This window comes from Falco biarmicus, chromosome W (genome assembly GCF_023638135.1).
Source record: "Falco biarmicus isolate bFalBia1 chromosome W, bFalBia1.pri, whole genome shotgun sequence".
NCBI lineage: Eukaryota > Metazoa > Chordata > Aves > Falconiformes > Falconidae > Falco > Falco biarmicus.
Genome location: NC_079310.1, coordinates 2,880,196 through 2,896,454, shown reverse-complemented (window position 1 = coordinate 2,896,454; position 16,259 = coordinate 2,880,196). Strand labels below are relative to the sequence as shown.

The following is a 16,259-nucleotide window of genomic DNA, read 5'->3' as shown; positions in this document are numbered from 1 at the left end:
ACCTCATAGATAGATAACATTTCTCTTTACCAAAAACATTTATATAATAATGTAAATGATTGTTACAAAAAAGGGGGCATTAAAAAGGATAAAGTGCTCCAAAGAATTTAAATGAAAAAAACCATCAAAAAGAAGGGCATTGTTTGAATGCAAAAATGGGGAAAAGTATCTTTTTGCTTTTGTTTATATTAATTCAAACCTTTTGTTATATTGTCTTTAAAACAGCAATAGCAGTGGTATCTCTCTGCAGCTTATGACGCTTCTGTTCTAACACATGAAATGTTATTTTTTTAATGAATTGATATGTGCATCTTTATCAAATTATTTAAAAGAAAACTTCAGAACAAAGAAACTGTTTCTTTTTTTACCTGTGACTAAACTCGATACAATTAGTGGCAGGACCAGCATTTGCAGCATTCTCATGAGTAGTTCTCCTGGAAATGAAAAGTACTTGACTTCCCGATAGCTCATTTTATATGATCGGAGAGAAAATCCAAGGATTATACCTGAAGAAAGGGAAAAGATATGACTTACTCTTCTAAAGTAGTAGTAACATCTGAGCATGATTATCTGTATAGTACTTACTTGATGTATTTGATTATAACATGCAGTTTTTACTATGCCCCAGATTGCACTCAAGTATCAACTACCTATGTGAGTAGTCCTACTGAAGCCAGTAAATTACTTTTTACTTTAACAGATTCAGGTTATTTCTCTTGCTATTTTTTTAAATCTGGATTAATGTAAAAGGTACATCCTGAGCTTTAATGAAAAGAAAACAGTCCGTGCTACTGCAGCTGAGTGCTTTGACTTCTAGGATTTTGAGTGTAATCATATATGCAATGCATATACATGCTAGCCACCAACCTTCAGAAGTCTTGTCCATGCCTGTTTTCTCTGTGGGGCCCGATCCTATAGATGTGCTTCAGGTTGGATGAGATAACCAGGAGATATTTACTTGAGAATCCCCTTGTGGTTAGGCCTTTACACAGTAAAACAGTATCAGGAGAGAAGTAGCTTTACACACGCCTACCTTCAGAAAGTAGCTAATGGGGTTGGAAGGTTTTACTGGATTAAGTGGTGGGTTTCAATGCCTGAGGGAGTGGGGTAAGGTAGTGCCTGAATCCATTTAGCTTGCTGGAACAGATGGTGCTTGAGATAAATTTACAAATGGGAGACATAGATGGGCTGGTATGTGTGGCAACCCAAACTTCTCAGCTAGAACTTCTCAGATTTTGTCCTGTACTTGGCACCAACTGCTTTATTTGCTTATTTGGTTAATTATTTGGTTAACTAATACTAGTTACAATTTACTGAGTGTTAAATGATTTGGTGCCTATCTGATGTAGGTCTTTTATATCCAGCCAGGCAACACATGGCTGTATCTGGAACACTGCTTAACCATACAGATGGTGACACTCAACTATCCCTCTTTCCCACTCTTGACTCTATGTTCTTGCCCACTGCCTAGTACTGGCATTTGTGCTAATTGTGGCTGTAGAGAAAGTTGGATCAGATAATTGATCTTACTGCAAAAACAACTTATTTTACTGGGCTATTTTTTGGCCAGGTCAATTCCCTGAGGTAATTTGTTTGTATGACTGCACAAGTTTTGGTACCTTCACAAGGGAATAGGTAGAAATGTGCCTTGGAGAAGAGTTGGACTGACCTTCTTGGCAGATAGACAGACTTAGAGTTCCTAAAAATTTTCATGAAACTGCATCCTCATTGATGTTAGTCAGAAGTGTACTTAAGCTCACTTCTAGAGCTTGTTAGAACTTGGGTATGTCCTGAAAATGCCATAATATTGAACACGTGAAAATTGCTAGTTCCAGTTCTTAATCACTTTGTATTTTTTCTTTTTTTAAAAAAAAATCAGATTTTAGATTGGTACATTCATACAACAGATAATATCTTCATGCCAAATTTTACTAGCTAAAATATGCTGTTATGCCTCCTACACTAGCTTATTTCCATCTGCTGATGTAAAGAAACATCTATAAATGATTTCAGTGTTCCCTGTCTGTCTGATCATGCTGTTAGGGACTTCATCAGGCTGGTTAAGTTAGAGGAGCCCAGAAGCGTCTTGTGTAGGACAGAAAATCTCAGTATTACAGAATGGGAGAAAAGTGCTTAGAGCACAATTGGAAGAAAGCATGGATTTCACGATATGGAAGAGAGTAGTGGGACTAGAAGGCATTTGTTTTAGTCTCATTCATGTTTTATGGATTCAGGTAGTCAAAGTGCATTTTGCATAAATGATTTTTTTAGGTAAAAGTAGATCATAAACAGCATAGAGTAAGGGCCTTTGAATTATTACTGATTAAAAGATTTGACTTAGAGTTCCCTTCTTTTCAGTAAGATTTTAAATCCCACTGCAGTGTTACTGATTATTTTCTTTTTACATGGGAAACACATTTCTCAGATATAAAGAATCCATATGGACCCTTTGTTTCTGCACCTAATGAGCACTACATTTTGACAACTGGATAACAAGCAAATAGACCTAGACCATTTTCTTACTTAGTTCACAGTCCTGCAATTATTTCCACATGGATTAATCTCTGCACTAGTATAAAGCCTCACTGATGTTAGTAAGGGTTTCTGAGGCTGCTATAAGAACTAGTCTTTATGCTATGCTATAAGGGCAAAAATTAATAGAATCATAGAATATTTGGGGTAGGAAGGGACCTTTAAAGATCATCTAGTCCAACCCCCCCTGCAACGAGCAGGTACATCTTCAACTAGATCAGGTTGCTCAGAGCCCTGACCAACCTGACCTTGAATGTTTCCAGGGATGGGGCATCTACCAATTCTCTGGGCAACCTGTTCCAGCGTTCCACCACCCTCATCATAAAAAAATTCTTATAGAATCATAGAATCATTTAGGTTGGAAAAGACCTTTAAGTTCATTGAGTCCAACTGTAAACCTGACACTGCCAAGTCCACCACTAAATCACATCCCTAAATGCCACTCTTTTAAATACCTCCAGGGATGGTGACTCAACCACTTCCCTGGACGGCCTGTTGCGATGCCTGATAACCCTTTTGGTGAAGAAATTTTTCCTAATAATCAATCTAAACCTCCCCTGGTGCAACTTGAGGCCATTTCCTGCACATGGATCAGGGCAATCCCAAGCACAAATACAGGCTGGGCAGAGAATAGATTGAGAACAGCCCTGAGGAGAAGGACTTGGGGGTGCTGGTGGACAAAAAGCTCAACATGGCCTGACAATGTGTCCTTGCAGCCCAGAAAGCCAACCATATCTTTTGCTGCATCAAAAGAAGCATGGCCAGCAGGTTGAGGGAGGTGATTCTCCCCCTCTGTTCTCATGAGACCCCACCTGGAGTACTGCGTTCAGCTCTGGGGCCCCCAACGTAAGGACATGGACATGTTGGAGCGAGTCCAGAGGAGGATCACGAAGATGATCAGAAGGATGGAACACCTCTCCTATGAAGACAGGCTGAGAGAGTTGAGCTCCTTCAGCCTGGAGAAGAGAGGGCTCAGGGGAGACCTTATAGCAGCCTTCCAGTACTTAAAGGGGGCCTATAAGAAAGCTGGGGAGGGATTTTTTACAAGGGTATGTACTGACAGGAAAAGGGGTAATGGCTTTAAGCTGAAAGAGGGTAGATATAGATTAGGAAGAAATTCTTTACTGTGAGGGTAGTGAGACACTGGAACAGGTTGCCCAGAGAAGTTGTGGATGCCCCATCCCTGGAAGTGTTCAAGGCCAGGTTGGATGGGGCTTTGAGCAATCTGGTCTAGTGGAAGGTGTCCCTGCCCATGGCAGGGGTGTTGGAAATGGATGATCTTTAAGGTCCGTTCCAACCCAACCCATTCTGATTCCTGTCATCTTATCACTTGTTAACTGGGAGAAGAGACTGACACCCACCTTGCTACAACCTCCTTTCAGGTAGCTGTAGAGAGCAATAAGGTCTCCCCTGAGCCTCCTTTCCTCCAGGCTAAACAACACCAGTTCCCTCAGCCACTCCTTGTAAGACTTGTTCTCTAGACACTTCACCAGCCTTTGTTGCCCTTCTTTGGACATCCTCTAGTACCTCTACATCCCTCTTGAAGTGAGGGGCCCAAAACTGAACACAGTATTTGAGGTGAGGCCTCACCAGTGCTGAGTACAGGGGGAAAATCACTTCCCTAGTCCTGCTGGCCACACTGTTTTGGATACAAACCAGGATGCTGTTGGCCTTCTTGGCCACCTGGGCACACTGCTAGCTCATATTCAGCTGGCTGTTGACCAATACCCCCAGGTCCTGTTCCGCCAGGAAGTTTTCCAGCCACTCTTCCACAAGCCTATAGTGTTGCTGTGTGGAGTTGTTGTGACCCAAGTACAGGACCCAGCACTTCTCCCTGTTGAACCTCACAATTAGCCTCAGCTCATCAGTCCAATCTGCCCAGATCCCTTTGCAGAGCCTTCCTACCCTCAAGCAGATCAACGCTCCCAGGCAACTTGGTGTCATCTCCAAACTTCCTGAGGGTGCACTCAATCCCCTTGTCCAGATTGTTGATAAAAGTATTAAACAGGACTGGCCCCAATACTGAGCTATGGGGAACACCACTTGTGACTGGCCACCAACTGGATTTAACTCCATTTACTACCACTCTTTGGCCATCCATCCAGCTTTTTACCCAGTGTAGAGTACACTCGTCCAAGCCATGAGCAGCCAGTTTCTCCAGGAGAACGCTGTGGAAAATGGTGTCAAAGGCTTTACTAAGGTCTGGGTAGACAACATCCACAGCCTTTCCCTCATCCACTAGGCGGGTCATCTTGTGGTGGAAGGAGATCAGGTTTGTCAAGCAGGACCTGCCTTTCATAAACCCATGCTGTCTGGGCCTGATCCCCTAGTTGTCCTGCACGTGCCACGTGATGGCACTCAGGATGATCTGCTCCATAACCTTCCCCAGCACTGAGGTCAGGCTGATGGGCCTGTAGTTCCCCGGATCCTCCTTCCTGCCCTTCTTGTAGATGGGCGTCACATTGGCTAACCTCCAGTCTGCTGGTACCTCCCCAGTTTGCCAGGATTGTTGATAAATGATGGAGAGTGGCTTGGCAAGCTCCTCTGCCAGCTCCCTCAGTACCCTTGGGTGGATCCCATCCAGCCCCATAGACTAGTGTGTGTCTAAGTGGAGCAGCAGGTCGCTAACCGTTTCCTCCTGGACTGTGGAGACTTCATTCTGCTCCTCCTCCTCCCTGTCTTCCAGCTCAAGGGACTGAGTACCCAGAGGGAAGCTGGCCTGGAAGATCTTAAAGACTGAGGCAAAGGAAGCATTAAGTCCCTCAGCCTTTTCCTCATCCTTTGTGGCAATGTTCCCCGCCGCATCCAATAAAGGATGCAGATTATCCTTGGCCCTCCTTTTGTTTCTAATTTATTTGTAAAAACTTTTTTTTGCTATCTTTTATGGCAGTGGCCAGCCTAAGTTCTAGCTGGGCTTTGAACCTCTCTAATCTTCACTCTGCATAGCCTCGAGACATCCTTATGGTCCTCCAGAGTTGCCTGCCCCTTCTTCCAAAGGTGGTAAACTCTCCTTTTTTCCCCTGAGTTTCAGCAAAGCCTCTCTGTTCAGCCAAGCCAGTCTTCTCCCCCACTGGCTCGTCTTTTGGTACATGGGAACGTCCTGCTCCTGCACCTTTAAGAGTACCTTCTTGAAGAATCTTGAGCCTTCCTGGACCCCTTGGCCCTTCAGGACTGTCTCCCAAGGGACTCTGTCAACCAGGCTCTTAAACAGGCCAAAGTCTGCCCTCTGGAAGTCCAAGGTAACAGTTCTGCTGACCCCCCTCCTTACTTCTCCGATCACTATGCCCAAGACATCCTCTGACCACCACATCACCCATCAGTCCTTCTCTGTTTGTAACCAGCAGGTCCAGCAGGGCATCTCCCCTGGTTGGCTCACTGACCAGCTGTGTCAGGAAGTTACCTTCCACACACTCCAGGAACCTCCTAGACTGTTTCTTCTCCATTGTGTTGTATTTCCAGCTGAGATTCGGTAGGTTGAAGTCCTTCATGAGAACAAGCACTAGAGAACGCAAGACTTCTCCCAGCTGCTTGTAGAATGTTTCATCTGCCTCTTCATCCTGGTTGGGTAGTCTATAACAGACTCCCACCAGGATGTCTGCCTTGTTGGCCCTCCCCCTGATTCTCACCCATAAACACTCAACCCTGTTGTCACCATCATTTGGCTCTAGGCAGTTGAAACACTCCCTGACACACAGGGCTACCCCACTGCCTCTCCTTCCTTGCCTATCCCTTCTGAAGACTTTGTAGCCATCCATTGCAGCACTCCAATCATGTGAGTTATCCCACTATGTTTCAGTGATGGCAATTATGTCATAGTCTTCCTGCTGCACGATGGCTTCCAGCTCCTCCTGTTTGTTGCCCATACTTCGGGCATTGGCATAGATGCACTTCACCTGTGCTTTCGATCTCACCTCCAACCCTGGCATGACACCCCCAGGCTCATCTCTAACAAGCTTGGTTTTATCCCCTTCCCCCTTTGAATCTAGTTTAAAACTCTCTCAATGAGCCCTGCTAACTTTTGACCTAGGATCCTTTTCTCACTTTGAGACACCTGAAACCCATCTGTTGCCAGCAGGCCTGGTGCCGTATAAACTGATCCATGATCAAACCCCCCAAAATTTAGCCTTTTATACCCAGAGCAAAGTATTGATCTGTGTGAACTTCTAATTACATGCCCCATCATTCCTTGCAAGTGACAGTATAGAAGAAAACACTACTTGAGCTTCTGATCTCTCAACTAGTCTTGATTGCCTTTAGACTTCTTTTCATTTGGACTTCATCATTGTCTACTTGGAAGACCAGTAATGGGTAGCAATCAGAGGTCCGTACCAGACAATGGAGTTTTCTAGTAACATCCCTTACCTGGGCCCCAGGGAGGCAGCAGACTTCCCTATGAGTTGGGTCTGGTCAGCATATCAGGCCCTCCGTTCCTCTCAGAGTGGAGTTGCTGATTACAATCACCTTTTCTTCCTAGCAGAGCTGGTCGTGATGTACGGGGTTGACCAACTCTCCCTAGGCAACTCCTCCAAGCTGGATGGGCTTTCTTCCACATCATCGTTTTCCTAGCTTTCAGGTTTCAGAGCCATATATCTAATGTATAGGGATACCTGGGAAGGTGAAATAGGCTGGGGAGTGGTTCGACTGTTGTCTCTAGCAGGGACCTGCTTCCATTCCTCCCCATCACTTTAGGTCCCCTCCATCTGCCTGGTGTCCTGGTTTCAGCTGGGTAGTTAATTTTCTTCTTAGTAGCTGGTGCAGTGCTGTGTTTTGGCTATGATGTGAGAACAATGTTGATGGGACACTGATGTTTTTAGTTGTTGCTGGGTAACATTTATAGCAAATCAAGGACATTTCGGTTCCTTGGGCCCTACCAGCAAGAGGGCTGGGGGGTCACAGGACATTGGGAGGGGACACAGCCAGGACAGGTGACCCAAACTATCCAAAGAGGTATTCCATACCATGTGATGTCATGCTGAGTATATAAACTGGGGGAAGAAGAAGGAAGGGGGGGAGATTTGGCATTATGGCATTTGTCTTCCCAAGTAACTGTTAGGTATGTAGGAGCCCTGCTTTCCTGGGGATGGCTGAACACCTGCCTGGCAATGGAATGAATTCTTTGCTTGCATGCGTGGCTTTTGCTTTACCTATGAACTTGTTCTTATCTCAACTCTTGAGTTTTACATTCCTTTTCAATTCTCCTCCCCATCCCTCTGGGTGAGGGGGAGTGAGCAAGCAGCTGTGTGGTACTTGGTTGCCAGCCAGGGTTAAACCACAACAAGTAGGTAGGGGAGCCTCTGCTTCCCCATGATGTGTCCATCCAGTGCATTTGTCTCAGTGATGGTAGAGGGTGGCTCCACCAGTCTATCTCCCTCTCACACTCTCTGATACTCTTTAACCTTTCCACTTCCTCTTTGAGCTCTGCCAGCAGGCTGAGCTGATCATCTACCTGGTCCCACCTCACACAGGTGTTATCTCTGCTGTCCTCCAGTAGCAGTGACAGGCTCAGGCACTCCCAGCAGCCCGTGACCTGGGCAGCTGCATGTTTACATGTGAGCTCCATCTGGGTCACCACATGCTTTCTGGTGCTGGCTTTTGGCAGAGTCAAAACCATGGCTAGGTTTCTTCTGGGGTGGCAATGACCACTACTGGAGCTCACCTCTTTGAGCCGTTAAGTGAATGATGCTCTCCCTGCGGGAACTACCGTTCACCACGCTACACTCCTGATGACCCGTGCTCCCTGGGGGCTGCTTTTGTACGCGTGGAGGTTTGGCTGCCTTCACTCCTGGCCCCGCCTACGCTGAGTCAGAGCTGCCGCTCGTCAGGGTCTCAACGCTTCCCGCTGGGGGGGGAGGGGGAGCGCTGGGAGATTCTCCTCCTTCTGCCCTGGCTTCTCGGTTTTGCCGGTTCACGGAAAGCTCCCCATGGTCCCTCGGCGTGATCCTCTGCTCCGGAACACCTCTGCCGGAGTAGCACGCCTCGGAGACTTATATTCTACTAGCATTCAAGGAAATTTCTTGTAAAATCTCTTAGGAACCACGTAAATATCCTAAATATTTAATGCAATAGCATATACTGCATTCCACTCAGGATACCCTTGAAATCTGCTTTGTAAGAAGTGTTATTACATAAATTAATTGAAATTGAATTTATAGAGAGAATTCTGAGAAGCTCATTAGTGCCTAAATTTTCACCTGTATGAAGAGTGCAGTGAATGTAAATTTCTCTGAATTGTTTTATGACCACTCAGAAATGTTACTTTTCAGCACCACTTTGCAAGTTCACTGGTTTGACAACTTAGAGCAAATAAGAAGGTCATAAGGTTGTATTTAGCACATTTTGTACCTTTACTGTGTATATATGCACAGGTACTGTCTCCAGAATGCACAACTGTGATTCACAAAGTAGCCAACTATATTGTTCTTACTCTGTGCCAGATATGGCAGTTCAACAACCACTGCTGTTTCATTTCAGTAACACGAGAGTATACAATAAGAAATTAAGACTGTGATAATAAATTAACATTATTTTATTTTGAAAGTAACTAATAAACTAGCATACTGTTTATATTTCACAGTTTGACTTTCATTACTGGGTACTTAATTGCAGAATTAAAGTTCTTGTTATTTCTATACTTTTTCTCCTTTTGGAAAAGGATCATCTTTGAGTTTTTAACTTTCTCTGGGCCTTACAGTGTCTGTTTAATTTTTTTCCCCTAAATTATAAATATTTTTTAACCTCAAATAGAATTAAGGTTTTGCTTAGCAATGTTGTCAATATATTACTTAGGAAGGTTTTGTCACTTGGTGAGAAAGAGCAGTTGTGCTGGGCAGGTTCTTTAGGAGAGCATTGGGACAGAGGCAGCCTCTGTGTTCAGCATAAATAGAATAATTTATCCCTAGCTGTCCTTAAACTGTCTTGATTTTCTTGTATATGTCTTAACTTTTTGTCTGGTATTGCATTTCTTTATGTTTTACCATATTTTCTCACCTTGACTCACCTCCCACAGCTGTTTCCCCTATAGTGATGCATTATTCTCATGCAAATTTTACCAAGGTTGCCTTAGGCACTGTCATGGAGTTCATTGTCAGTGTGTAATGGGGTCAAATACTCTTCTCTGGGTATGTCAGCCTTGGTCTTCAGTGGATACAGAGGATCTGCCAGTAGCATAAATGATGTCGCTTCAATAGACAAGAGACTGTCTCTTTTGTGGGTGTTATCCAGGATTCTGTCTACCTCTGTATCACAGGCTTGTACCTCTTTGGAGTCATTTTAACTTATTGTTCAGACCAGCATTGTGTTGAGATAGGAGAATCTGCTACTCTGCACAGCTTTTCACTGCTCATATATTTCAGGTTGTGGAGGATTGGGGTTTTTTGCCTTCTTTATTATGAAGGAGCATCTGCAAGCTTTATTTAACTCTCTGCTTTTTCAGGGACATAGGGGCATTGGTAATGCCTTCATCTCTCCTGTCTTCTTCCTGTACTTTTAACTAGCTGTTTTTATCATAAGGATGTTGGAAAGTTTTGGGTTCCTATATATGGTGCATGCTGTTGTTGTAGAACAGAAGTTGTATGGGCCTATCTACATTTTACATCTATTGTGAGATTGCCTGCAATTACAGAGGACTGGGTTCCATAACACAGCCAGATCCTGCACTCCCTTCAGTGGACAGGTAGCCAGACAGAAACCAGAACTGGATCCATCTCTGTCCCCCTTGAATGTCCCAGTAGACAACTGTGGCATATAACTTTGGCAATGTAAAGAGGATTTTAGCTAACAATTTTCAGCTATGATGTCTTCTTAGCTATGCAGAAATTGCTTTTTATAGTACTTGCTCCACAACCTCTGCTTCTCTGAGCCCGTCAATTAAAACAGTATTTCTCTGTGAACAGCTTCTCAGGATCTCTGCTCAGCAGCTCTATGTGTCTCAATCTTTCCTTCAGTACAAGTTCAGAATCCACAGGAGAACTGTTGGCATTTAGGAGTCCTGCCAGAGTAGTCTGGACTCCTGTGACATTTTTGGAAAATGAGAGGTAGGTAGCAGAAAATGAAGATAGCCTGCTGAAGGAAGAGTATCTGAAAGGAAGGTATTTTGAGGACAGGATGATGAATCTAAGTAGCCTGGGAGAGAGGGCAGCACCTGAGATTTTGCCAGTAATTTGGCTAGCACTTCAAAGTTTGTAAGACTTCCTGCAGATTTTCCATGAGCCACCAGGACCCCTAGCCTACCTTAAATTGTTCCTGATCATCATGACACTGAATTCACCAGCAGTCAGCTTCCCAAATTTGTCTCACATACTTGTTCTCGTCTATTTGCTCTTGCAAGATCCACTGCAAAAAACTAATTTAATATTTCTAGGGGTGCCAACAGAATCTGAAACACTTTATTATAAATCACTCACTGATCATGCTTTTCTCAAAGTTTCTCAAAGGGCTTGAAAGCAGTTTAAATTTCACTAAAAATAGCAACAACAATGATAAGGATGATGTTTAGACAGACCCTAACTATGCAAAATGTGAAGTCAGAAGGACTTTTCTTGAGGTTTTTGGGAAACAGAGAATAGTGCATAAGCAATTCTCAACATGAATTTTAACTTCTGGCATCTTTATGATTAGATTTTTAAAGACTAACTGCTTTTGTATTGCAGCAGCTAGTGAATTCAATTTAGAATTCAGTTCAGAATCAGGGTAACAACAGAAGTTAGGGTAAACAACTATATTTCTTTTAATCATGTGAATGTCAGAAAATCTCTGCTCTGCTTGCAAAATATCAGTATGAAAACCAAACAAATGACTGTTGCAGCTACCCACTTCATAACAAAGTGCATGTCATGTTTCTACAGACACAAACTCATCTGACAAACTCAAGTGCCTGTTATAAACTAGAGTCCTGAAACTTGGCTAAGATGTATGATCCTATCCACTTAACCTCTACCAGCATCAATCCTGCTCAGCAAAGAAGTTGGAACATCTCTATTAAAATAGACTTTTTCACATCAGTCCTTTGACAAGAGGCCTGAAATAAATGTTTCTGAAGAAAAGTTGCACTCTTTAAAGCTAAAATTTTGCTTTTCCTGAATTTAGTCTTTATGAAAAATGCTGGACCAACAGCCCTAAAAACTGATGTCATCTGTTCAGATTACAGAGAGTATTAATCATAATTTTTTGTAAATGATTCGACCCTGACCTAAGTATAGTTTGGTTTCCACCTACATTCACATCCAAGCATCTCTGATGAGGCAGCCAGTGGTGCTAATTGGTGGGTTAATTTCACAATGCTGATTACTGTCTGCTAGGAAAGGGATCAAGCCCACCATCTGATTTTCCACAGATCTCCAAACAACTGAGAGATAACAATTTAGTCCTTGCCAAACTAGACAGATGCAGTCCAACCACTGAGTATTTTCCAAACTCTTTAGCCAACTCTTCCCTACTTCTTCCCCATTTCCATAACAGAAAAAAACTCTCAACCCCCCCAAGTTTTTACCTTTTTATGAGCTACCAAGTGTGAATTTGTTGTTCTAATCATGTATATACTATAAAATTACACCACAAATAACAAATGTGAGAAAATTTTGAATATTCCATCATAGTAGATGTTTTCCCAGATATTATACCAGATATGTCTATAGGTTCATGAGCAGAATTTGAGCAGCAGGCTCATCCTAGGCTGTACATTTTCATCAGTTCTCCAATTTGTGTTCCAGCTTTACTGGTACTCTGTCATTGCTGTAGGTGGTAGTGGAGCTGCGGTCAGACGTTTGCTGCTGGTCATCTAAAGCTAAATTGGAACATGCAATAACAGTAAAAACACTTGTCCAGCCTACAGTTCTCACATTGCCAAATTTATGGGAGTCATACGAGCTAGATGACAGTGAAAAAATTGCAAGAGTGCTTTGGTCTTGTGCAGTATAGACAGGTGACAATCTAAGAATTGCATTCCTTTGAGGTTGGATAGTTTCAAAACCTGCTTAGTTTGTTCTGCCTTTCCTGACCATTGTAGGTAAAATGCCTAAATGCCTTTTACCCTGATATTAATGAGGGTTTTGCACTGAACACATTTTTATTTAGTAATTAAAAGCACTTGTTATCAAACACTGTTGATAAATATGAGAATGACATTTCTGTTATACTAACAAAGTACTTTATTTTACCCACATGAAAATTAATATAATTGTCTCTCAGAAAAAGACCATCAAACCTAAATTTAATTTAAAATAACTCTGCAGATGTGGTATCAAGCACCAATAATGGTAAAGCCCTAAAATTTTAAATTCCTAAAAAAAATTGTAGAAACAGTAAGCAGATTTATGTGAAACAGCATCATCAAGGATATTAGGGCCTACATAGGTGTAGGATATATACTCCTATATTTAAGTGCTAACATTTGGGTTTTGATTAGCAGATTCACAGTTATATATTTTAAACTAATTAGAAAATAAAAATTAAAATAGTACAGTAAAATTTGCTCACACTGTAAGGAATGGTATTTCATGAAACCTCTAGTGTCATTTAGAAGAGTTATCTGTACTTAAAGGAAAATTAGCAAAAGTGATCACATAATTATATAAAGGAAATTTTGTTTAAAAATTTGTATGTTTTTCTCAGAAGGTTCTCTTTCTAATGTAAATTCAAAATGTGTAGCTATATTTTAAATTAACATTTTGGTGCATTTCAAATCTAAATGCTGTTTGGTGTTCTAGATTCCTTGCCATACATTCTAAAAAGGCATTTAATCAGGTGCTATCTTGCAGTCCTGTGAACAAGTGGCATTTCCATTGTTGCCGCAATTGCATCTGAAAAATGCATGTGTAAGATTGAGCAACTGAGAGAACATAAACTTGTACTTAGGTTTGATTGTTTTGCATTTATCAAGGGAAAACAAAAGATTGAGGCTCTAATATATACCTTTGCTTAGAAATGTCACCCTTTAATTTTAATTTCATTCATTGAGGACTTCTGTTTGTCATAGCAAGGTGTTAATTTTGGGTGGATTAGGTAAATAAAAGTTATATCCTGAGCATTTTGCTGCAGCTGATTTTGGTAGAAAAATATTTAATTGAGAACATTCAATTCAGCTATTGTACCTGATTCTTTAAGAGAAGAATCCATAAACCAGCTGTTTTCTTTCACCAAAATTCTCCTTAGGAATACTAGAATAATTAAAACAGCTCTTCCCAAAACTTCAACATGCAGCTGTCAAAGCCAGAACATTCTTATCAGTGCAGAAGAATCTGAGATCTCATTTTTAATGCAAATTGCCCTGGTAAATCATCATTGTCAAATGCATTGGAGAATAGAATATTCCTATTGAACAAATTACTCACCAAGAATCACAGCAACAATGGTGAAGAGCACAAAGACATTCCTCAATAAATAACTTTTAACATCATCCTTTGTTATGCTCTGCATTTTTTTTTTTGCCAAAAGTGTATGTTTCTGGACTCCTTGTTGAAAGCGTTCCATCCTACTTCCAGTTTTTGGATCTTCTCTGTTACCTTTAGTCATCTATCTTGCAGAAAGTTTTCTCTTACAATTAACTTTTGTCAATATTGCTTCAGAAAAGTCGAAGACCCTTTTCTGTTGGAGGTACTGGAGAAACCTGTACAACAAGAAATATCAAATATCGCAGTAAGGTTTTAGAGGAATGATTAGCCATATGTTTACATGGAAGCAAATAATCTTTCTGTTTCAGTAAAATTTATATGTTTTGCAATATCTAAGTTGTTGATTGCATTTTTTGATAAATAGCCTCAATGACTGTTAGAAGAACTCTTTGAAAGTATTATAGAATCATAAAATAGTTTAGGTTGGAAAAGACATTTAAGATCATGGATTGATCAGATATATGTCCTGTATTTTCAGAAATTAATCTGAATTTGCTGTCATGCTGTAAAACCCAGGAGTAATTTTTTTTGCAGTTGCTAGAGTTATACTAATGTAAAATTGGTACAATTTATAGAAGCATAAGGTGCTATAATATTAAAAATTATGTCAGCCTTGCTTTTCATCTGTTTAGCAGGCTCATGTTATCTGAAAAAAATTCTAGCTCACCTTTGCATTAACTATTGAAGAGAATATTTTGCTTGAACTGGAAAGTTTAAAACATTCTGCATTTCAGATGTTTTAAAATGGTTGAATGCATTGACTGAATTCCTCCTTTTCACATGGCAAAACACAGCAGGAATAGTTTATTTATCCCTCAACCACTATTTAGAAGTTTTCTCTGACAATTTTATGTTGATAACTTCATCTTTGAAGTCTATAAATTATTCAGAGCACATCTGTAAAACATCAAAATTTATATCTCACTTGTCGATTCAGACTGTGATACAAATACACATTGCAATGTAATGCTTAGCTTGGTCTGACATCAGTTATGGAGTTATAATCTGAGTTTAAGAAATCACACACTGAATCAACCTTGAAATGTTTTAATATTAAAAATCCTTCATTAGGACATTATTTTTCATTTTAAAATGATTTTTTTTGTGGCTTCTTGGTATGAATTTATTTAATAATGGAATCTGTACAAAGATGTTTTCCAGACTTTTTTCTGAAGTATTATTTAATACACCAGCATGTTTTTATGAAGAAAATAGAAATTCATAAATTGTTAGTTAGTTGCTTCCACTGAAATCACTCTCTGTTTATACACAGTCCAACTCTAACATCATACTTTTAATAAATCTAGTACCTAAATACTTTTTTAAGGAAGCACTTAACATATAAATACACAAGGTTTTCAAACAGCATGTTTTAGAGTAAATAACATGTTGTAACAAATTTATTTTGATGGGATTGGTCACTGCTTTTACCATATGTTTGAAGATTGGCACTTAGTGCACTATTCTCTCTGAATTTCGACAGAATAATATGTACTTTCCTTCTTTAGAGAGTGAAAACATTTTTAGACTGAGCTAGATATTTAAATTAATAAGTATTCTAGCTTGGACACGACTACTGTGTGCAAAAAGGATTTTTTTCAGAACAATTAATTTTCAGTATTTTGTAAAAAAACAGATTCATTCGCAGTGTTTTTTCTTTTCAGGATGATTAATGCAGCTAATCTGTCCTTTATAACTTACATTAAGTTCAAGACAGAACATGGGTACAGCCAAAAAGATCATTACATTAAGTAACATACAAAGGAAGACAGTGAAAAATTAAGACTCCATACTCAAAACACCACCAAGCAGAATGATCAGCTCACCTTTTCAGATCTTCAGTACTCTAAGACCACAGTGGTGTCAGTTAAGGTAGGGGTTTCCCAGCAAATACAACAGAGCTGCGAAGTTGAGCTACCGGGAGACAGAGAAAACTAACAATCTGCATATGCTTTGGAATACAGAAATTTACTAACACTGTAACTTAAGAAAAGGGGAGGAGACTCTTAGCCCAACTCTGAAAAAAATAAAAACACATCAGAAGAGAGGGGAAAGCTGAGCTTCTGGAATATTGATTAGTCTTGGCACAGTGAAAGCAGGGTCACTTTGTTTTTCCTTTTAGACCATTTTCACGCTTTGTCAATTCAGCTTCATTAGAAATGCAAAATCAGAACCCAGGAAAAATCGAAGGATGAGATGGCACATACACACAGAGAACTTGAGACACTGGAATGCTTCTTCATTAGATATCCCAGACTGGAAATATGAAAAGCCTAAGCATAATTATATAACACTATTCCTGTGCTTTTTAAAATAAATGGTAAAATAAGTGAGCATGCT

At 40.7% G+C, this 16,259-nt stretch overlaps 1 protein-coding gene across 1 annotated transcript in view; it reads right to left on the bottom strand.

Moving 5' to 3' along the window:
* Positions 1 to 16,002, bottom strand: part of LOC130142134 (excitatory amino acid transporter 1-like) — an 84,732-nt gene extending 68,730 nt beyond the window's left edge. Inside the window, exons 1-3 of the mRNA XM_056323578.1 lie at positions 15,746 to 16,002; positions 13,860 to 14,134; positions 369 to 506 (exon numbers count right to left, since the gene is read on the bottom strand). Of these exons, the coding sequence (XP_056179553.1) occupies positions 369 to 506; positions 13,860 to 14,040 (319 nt within the window). The 5' untranslated portion in view covers positions 14,041 to 14,134; positions 15,746 to 16,002. The remainder of the gene's footprint in view (positions 1 to 368; positions 507 to 13,859; positions 14,135 to 15,745) is intronic.
* Between the last annotated feature and the right edge of the window lie 257 nt (positions 16,003 to 16,259).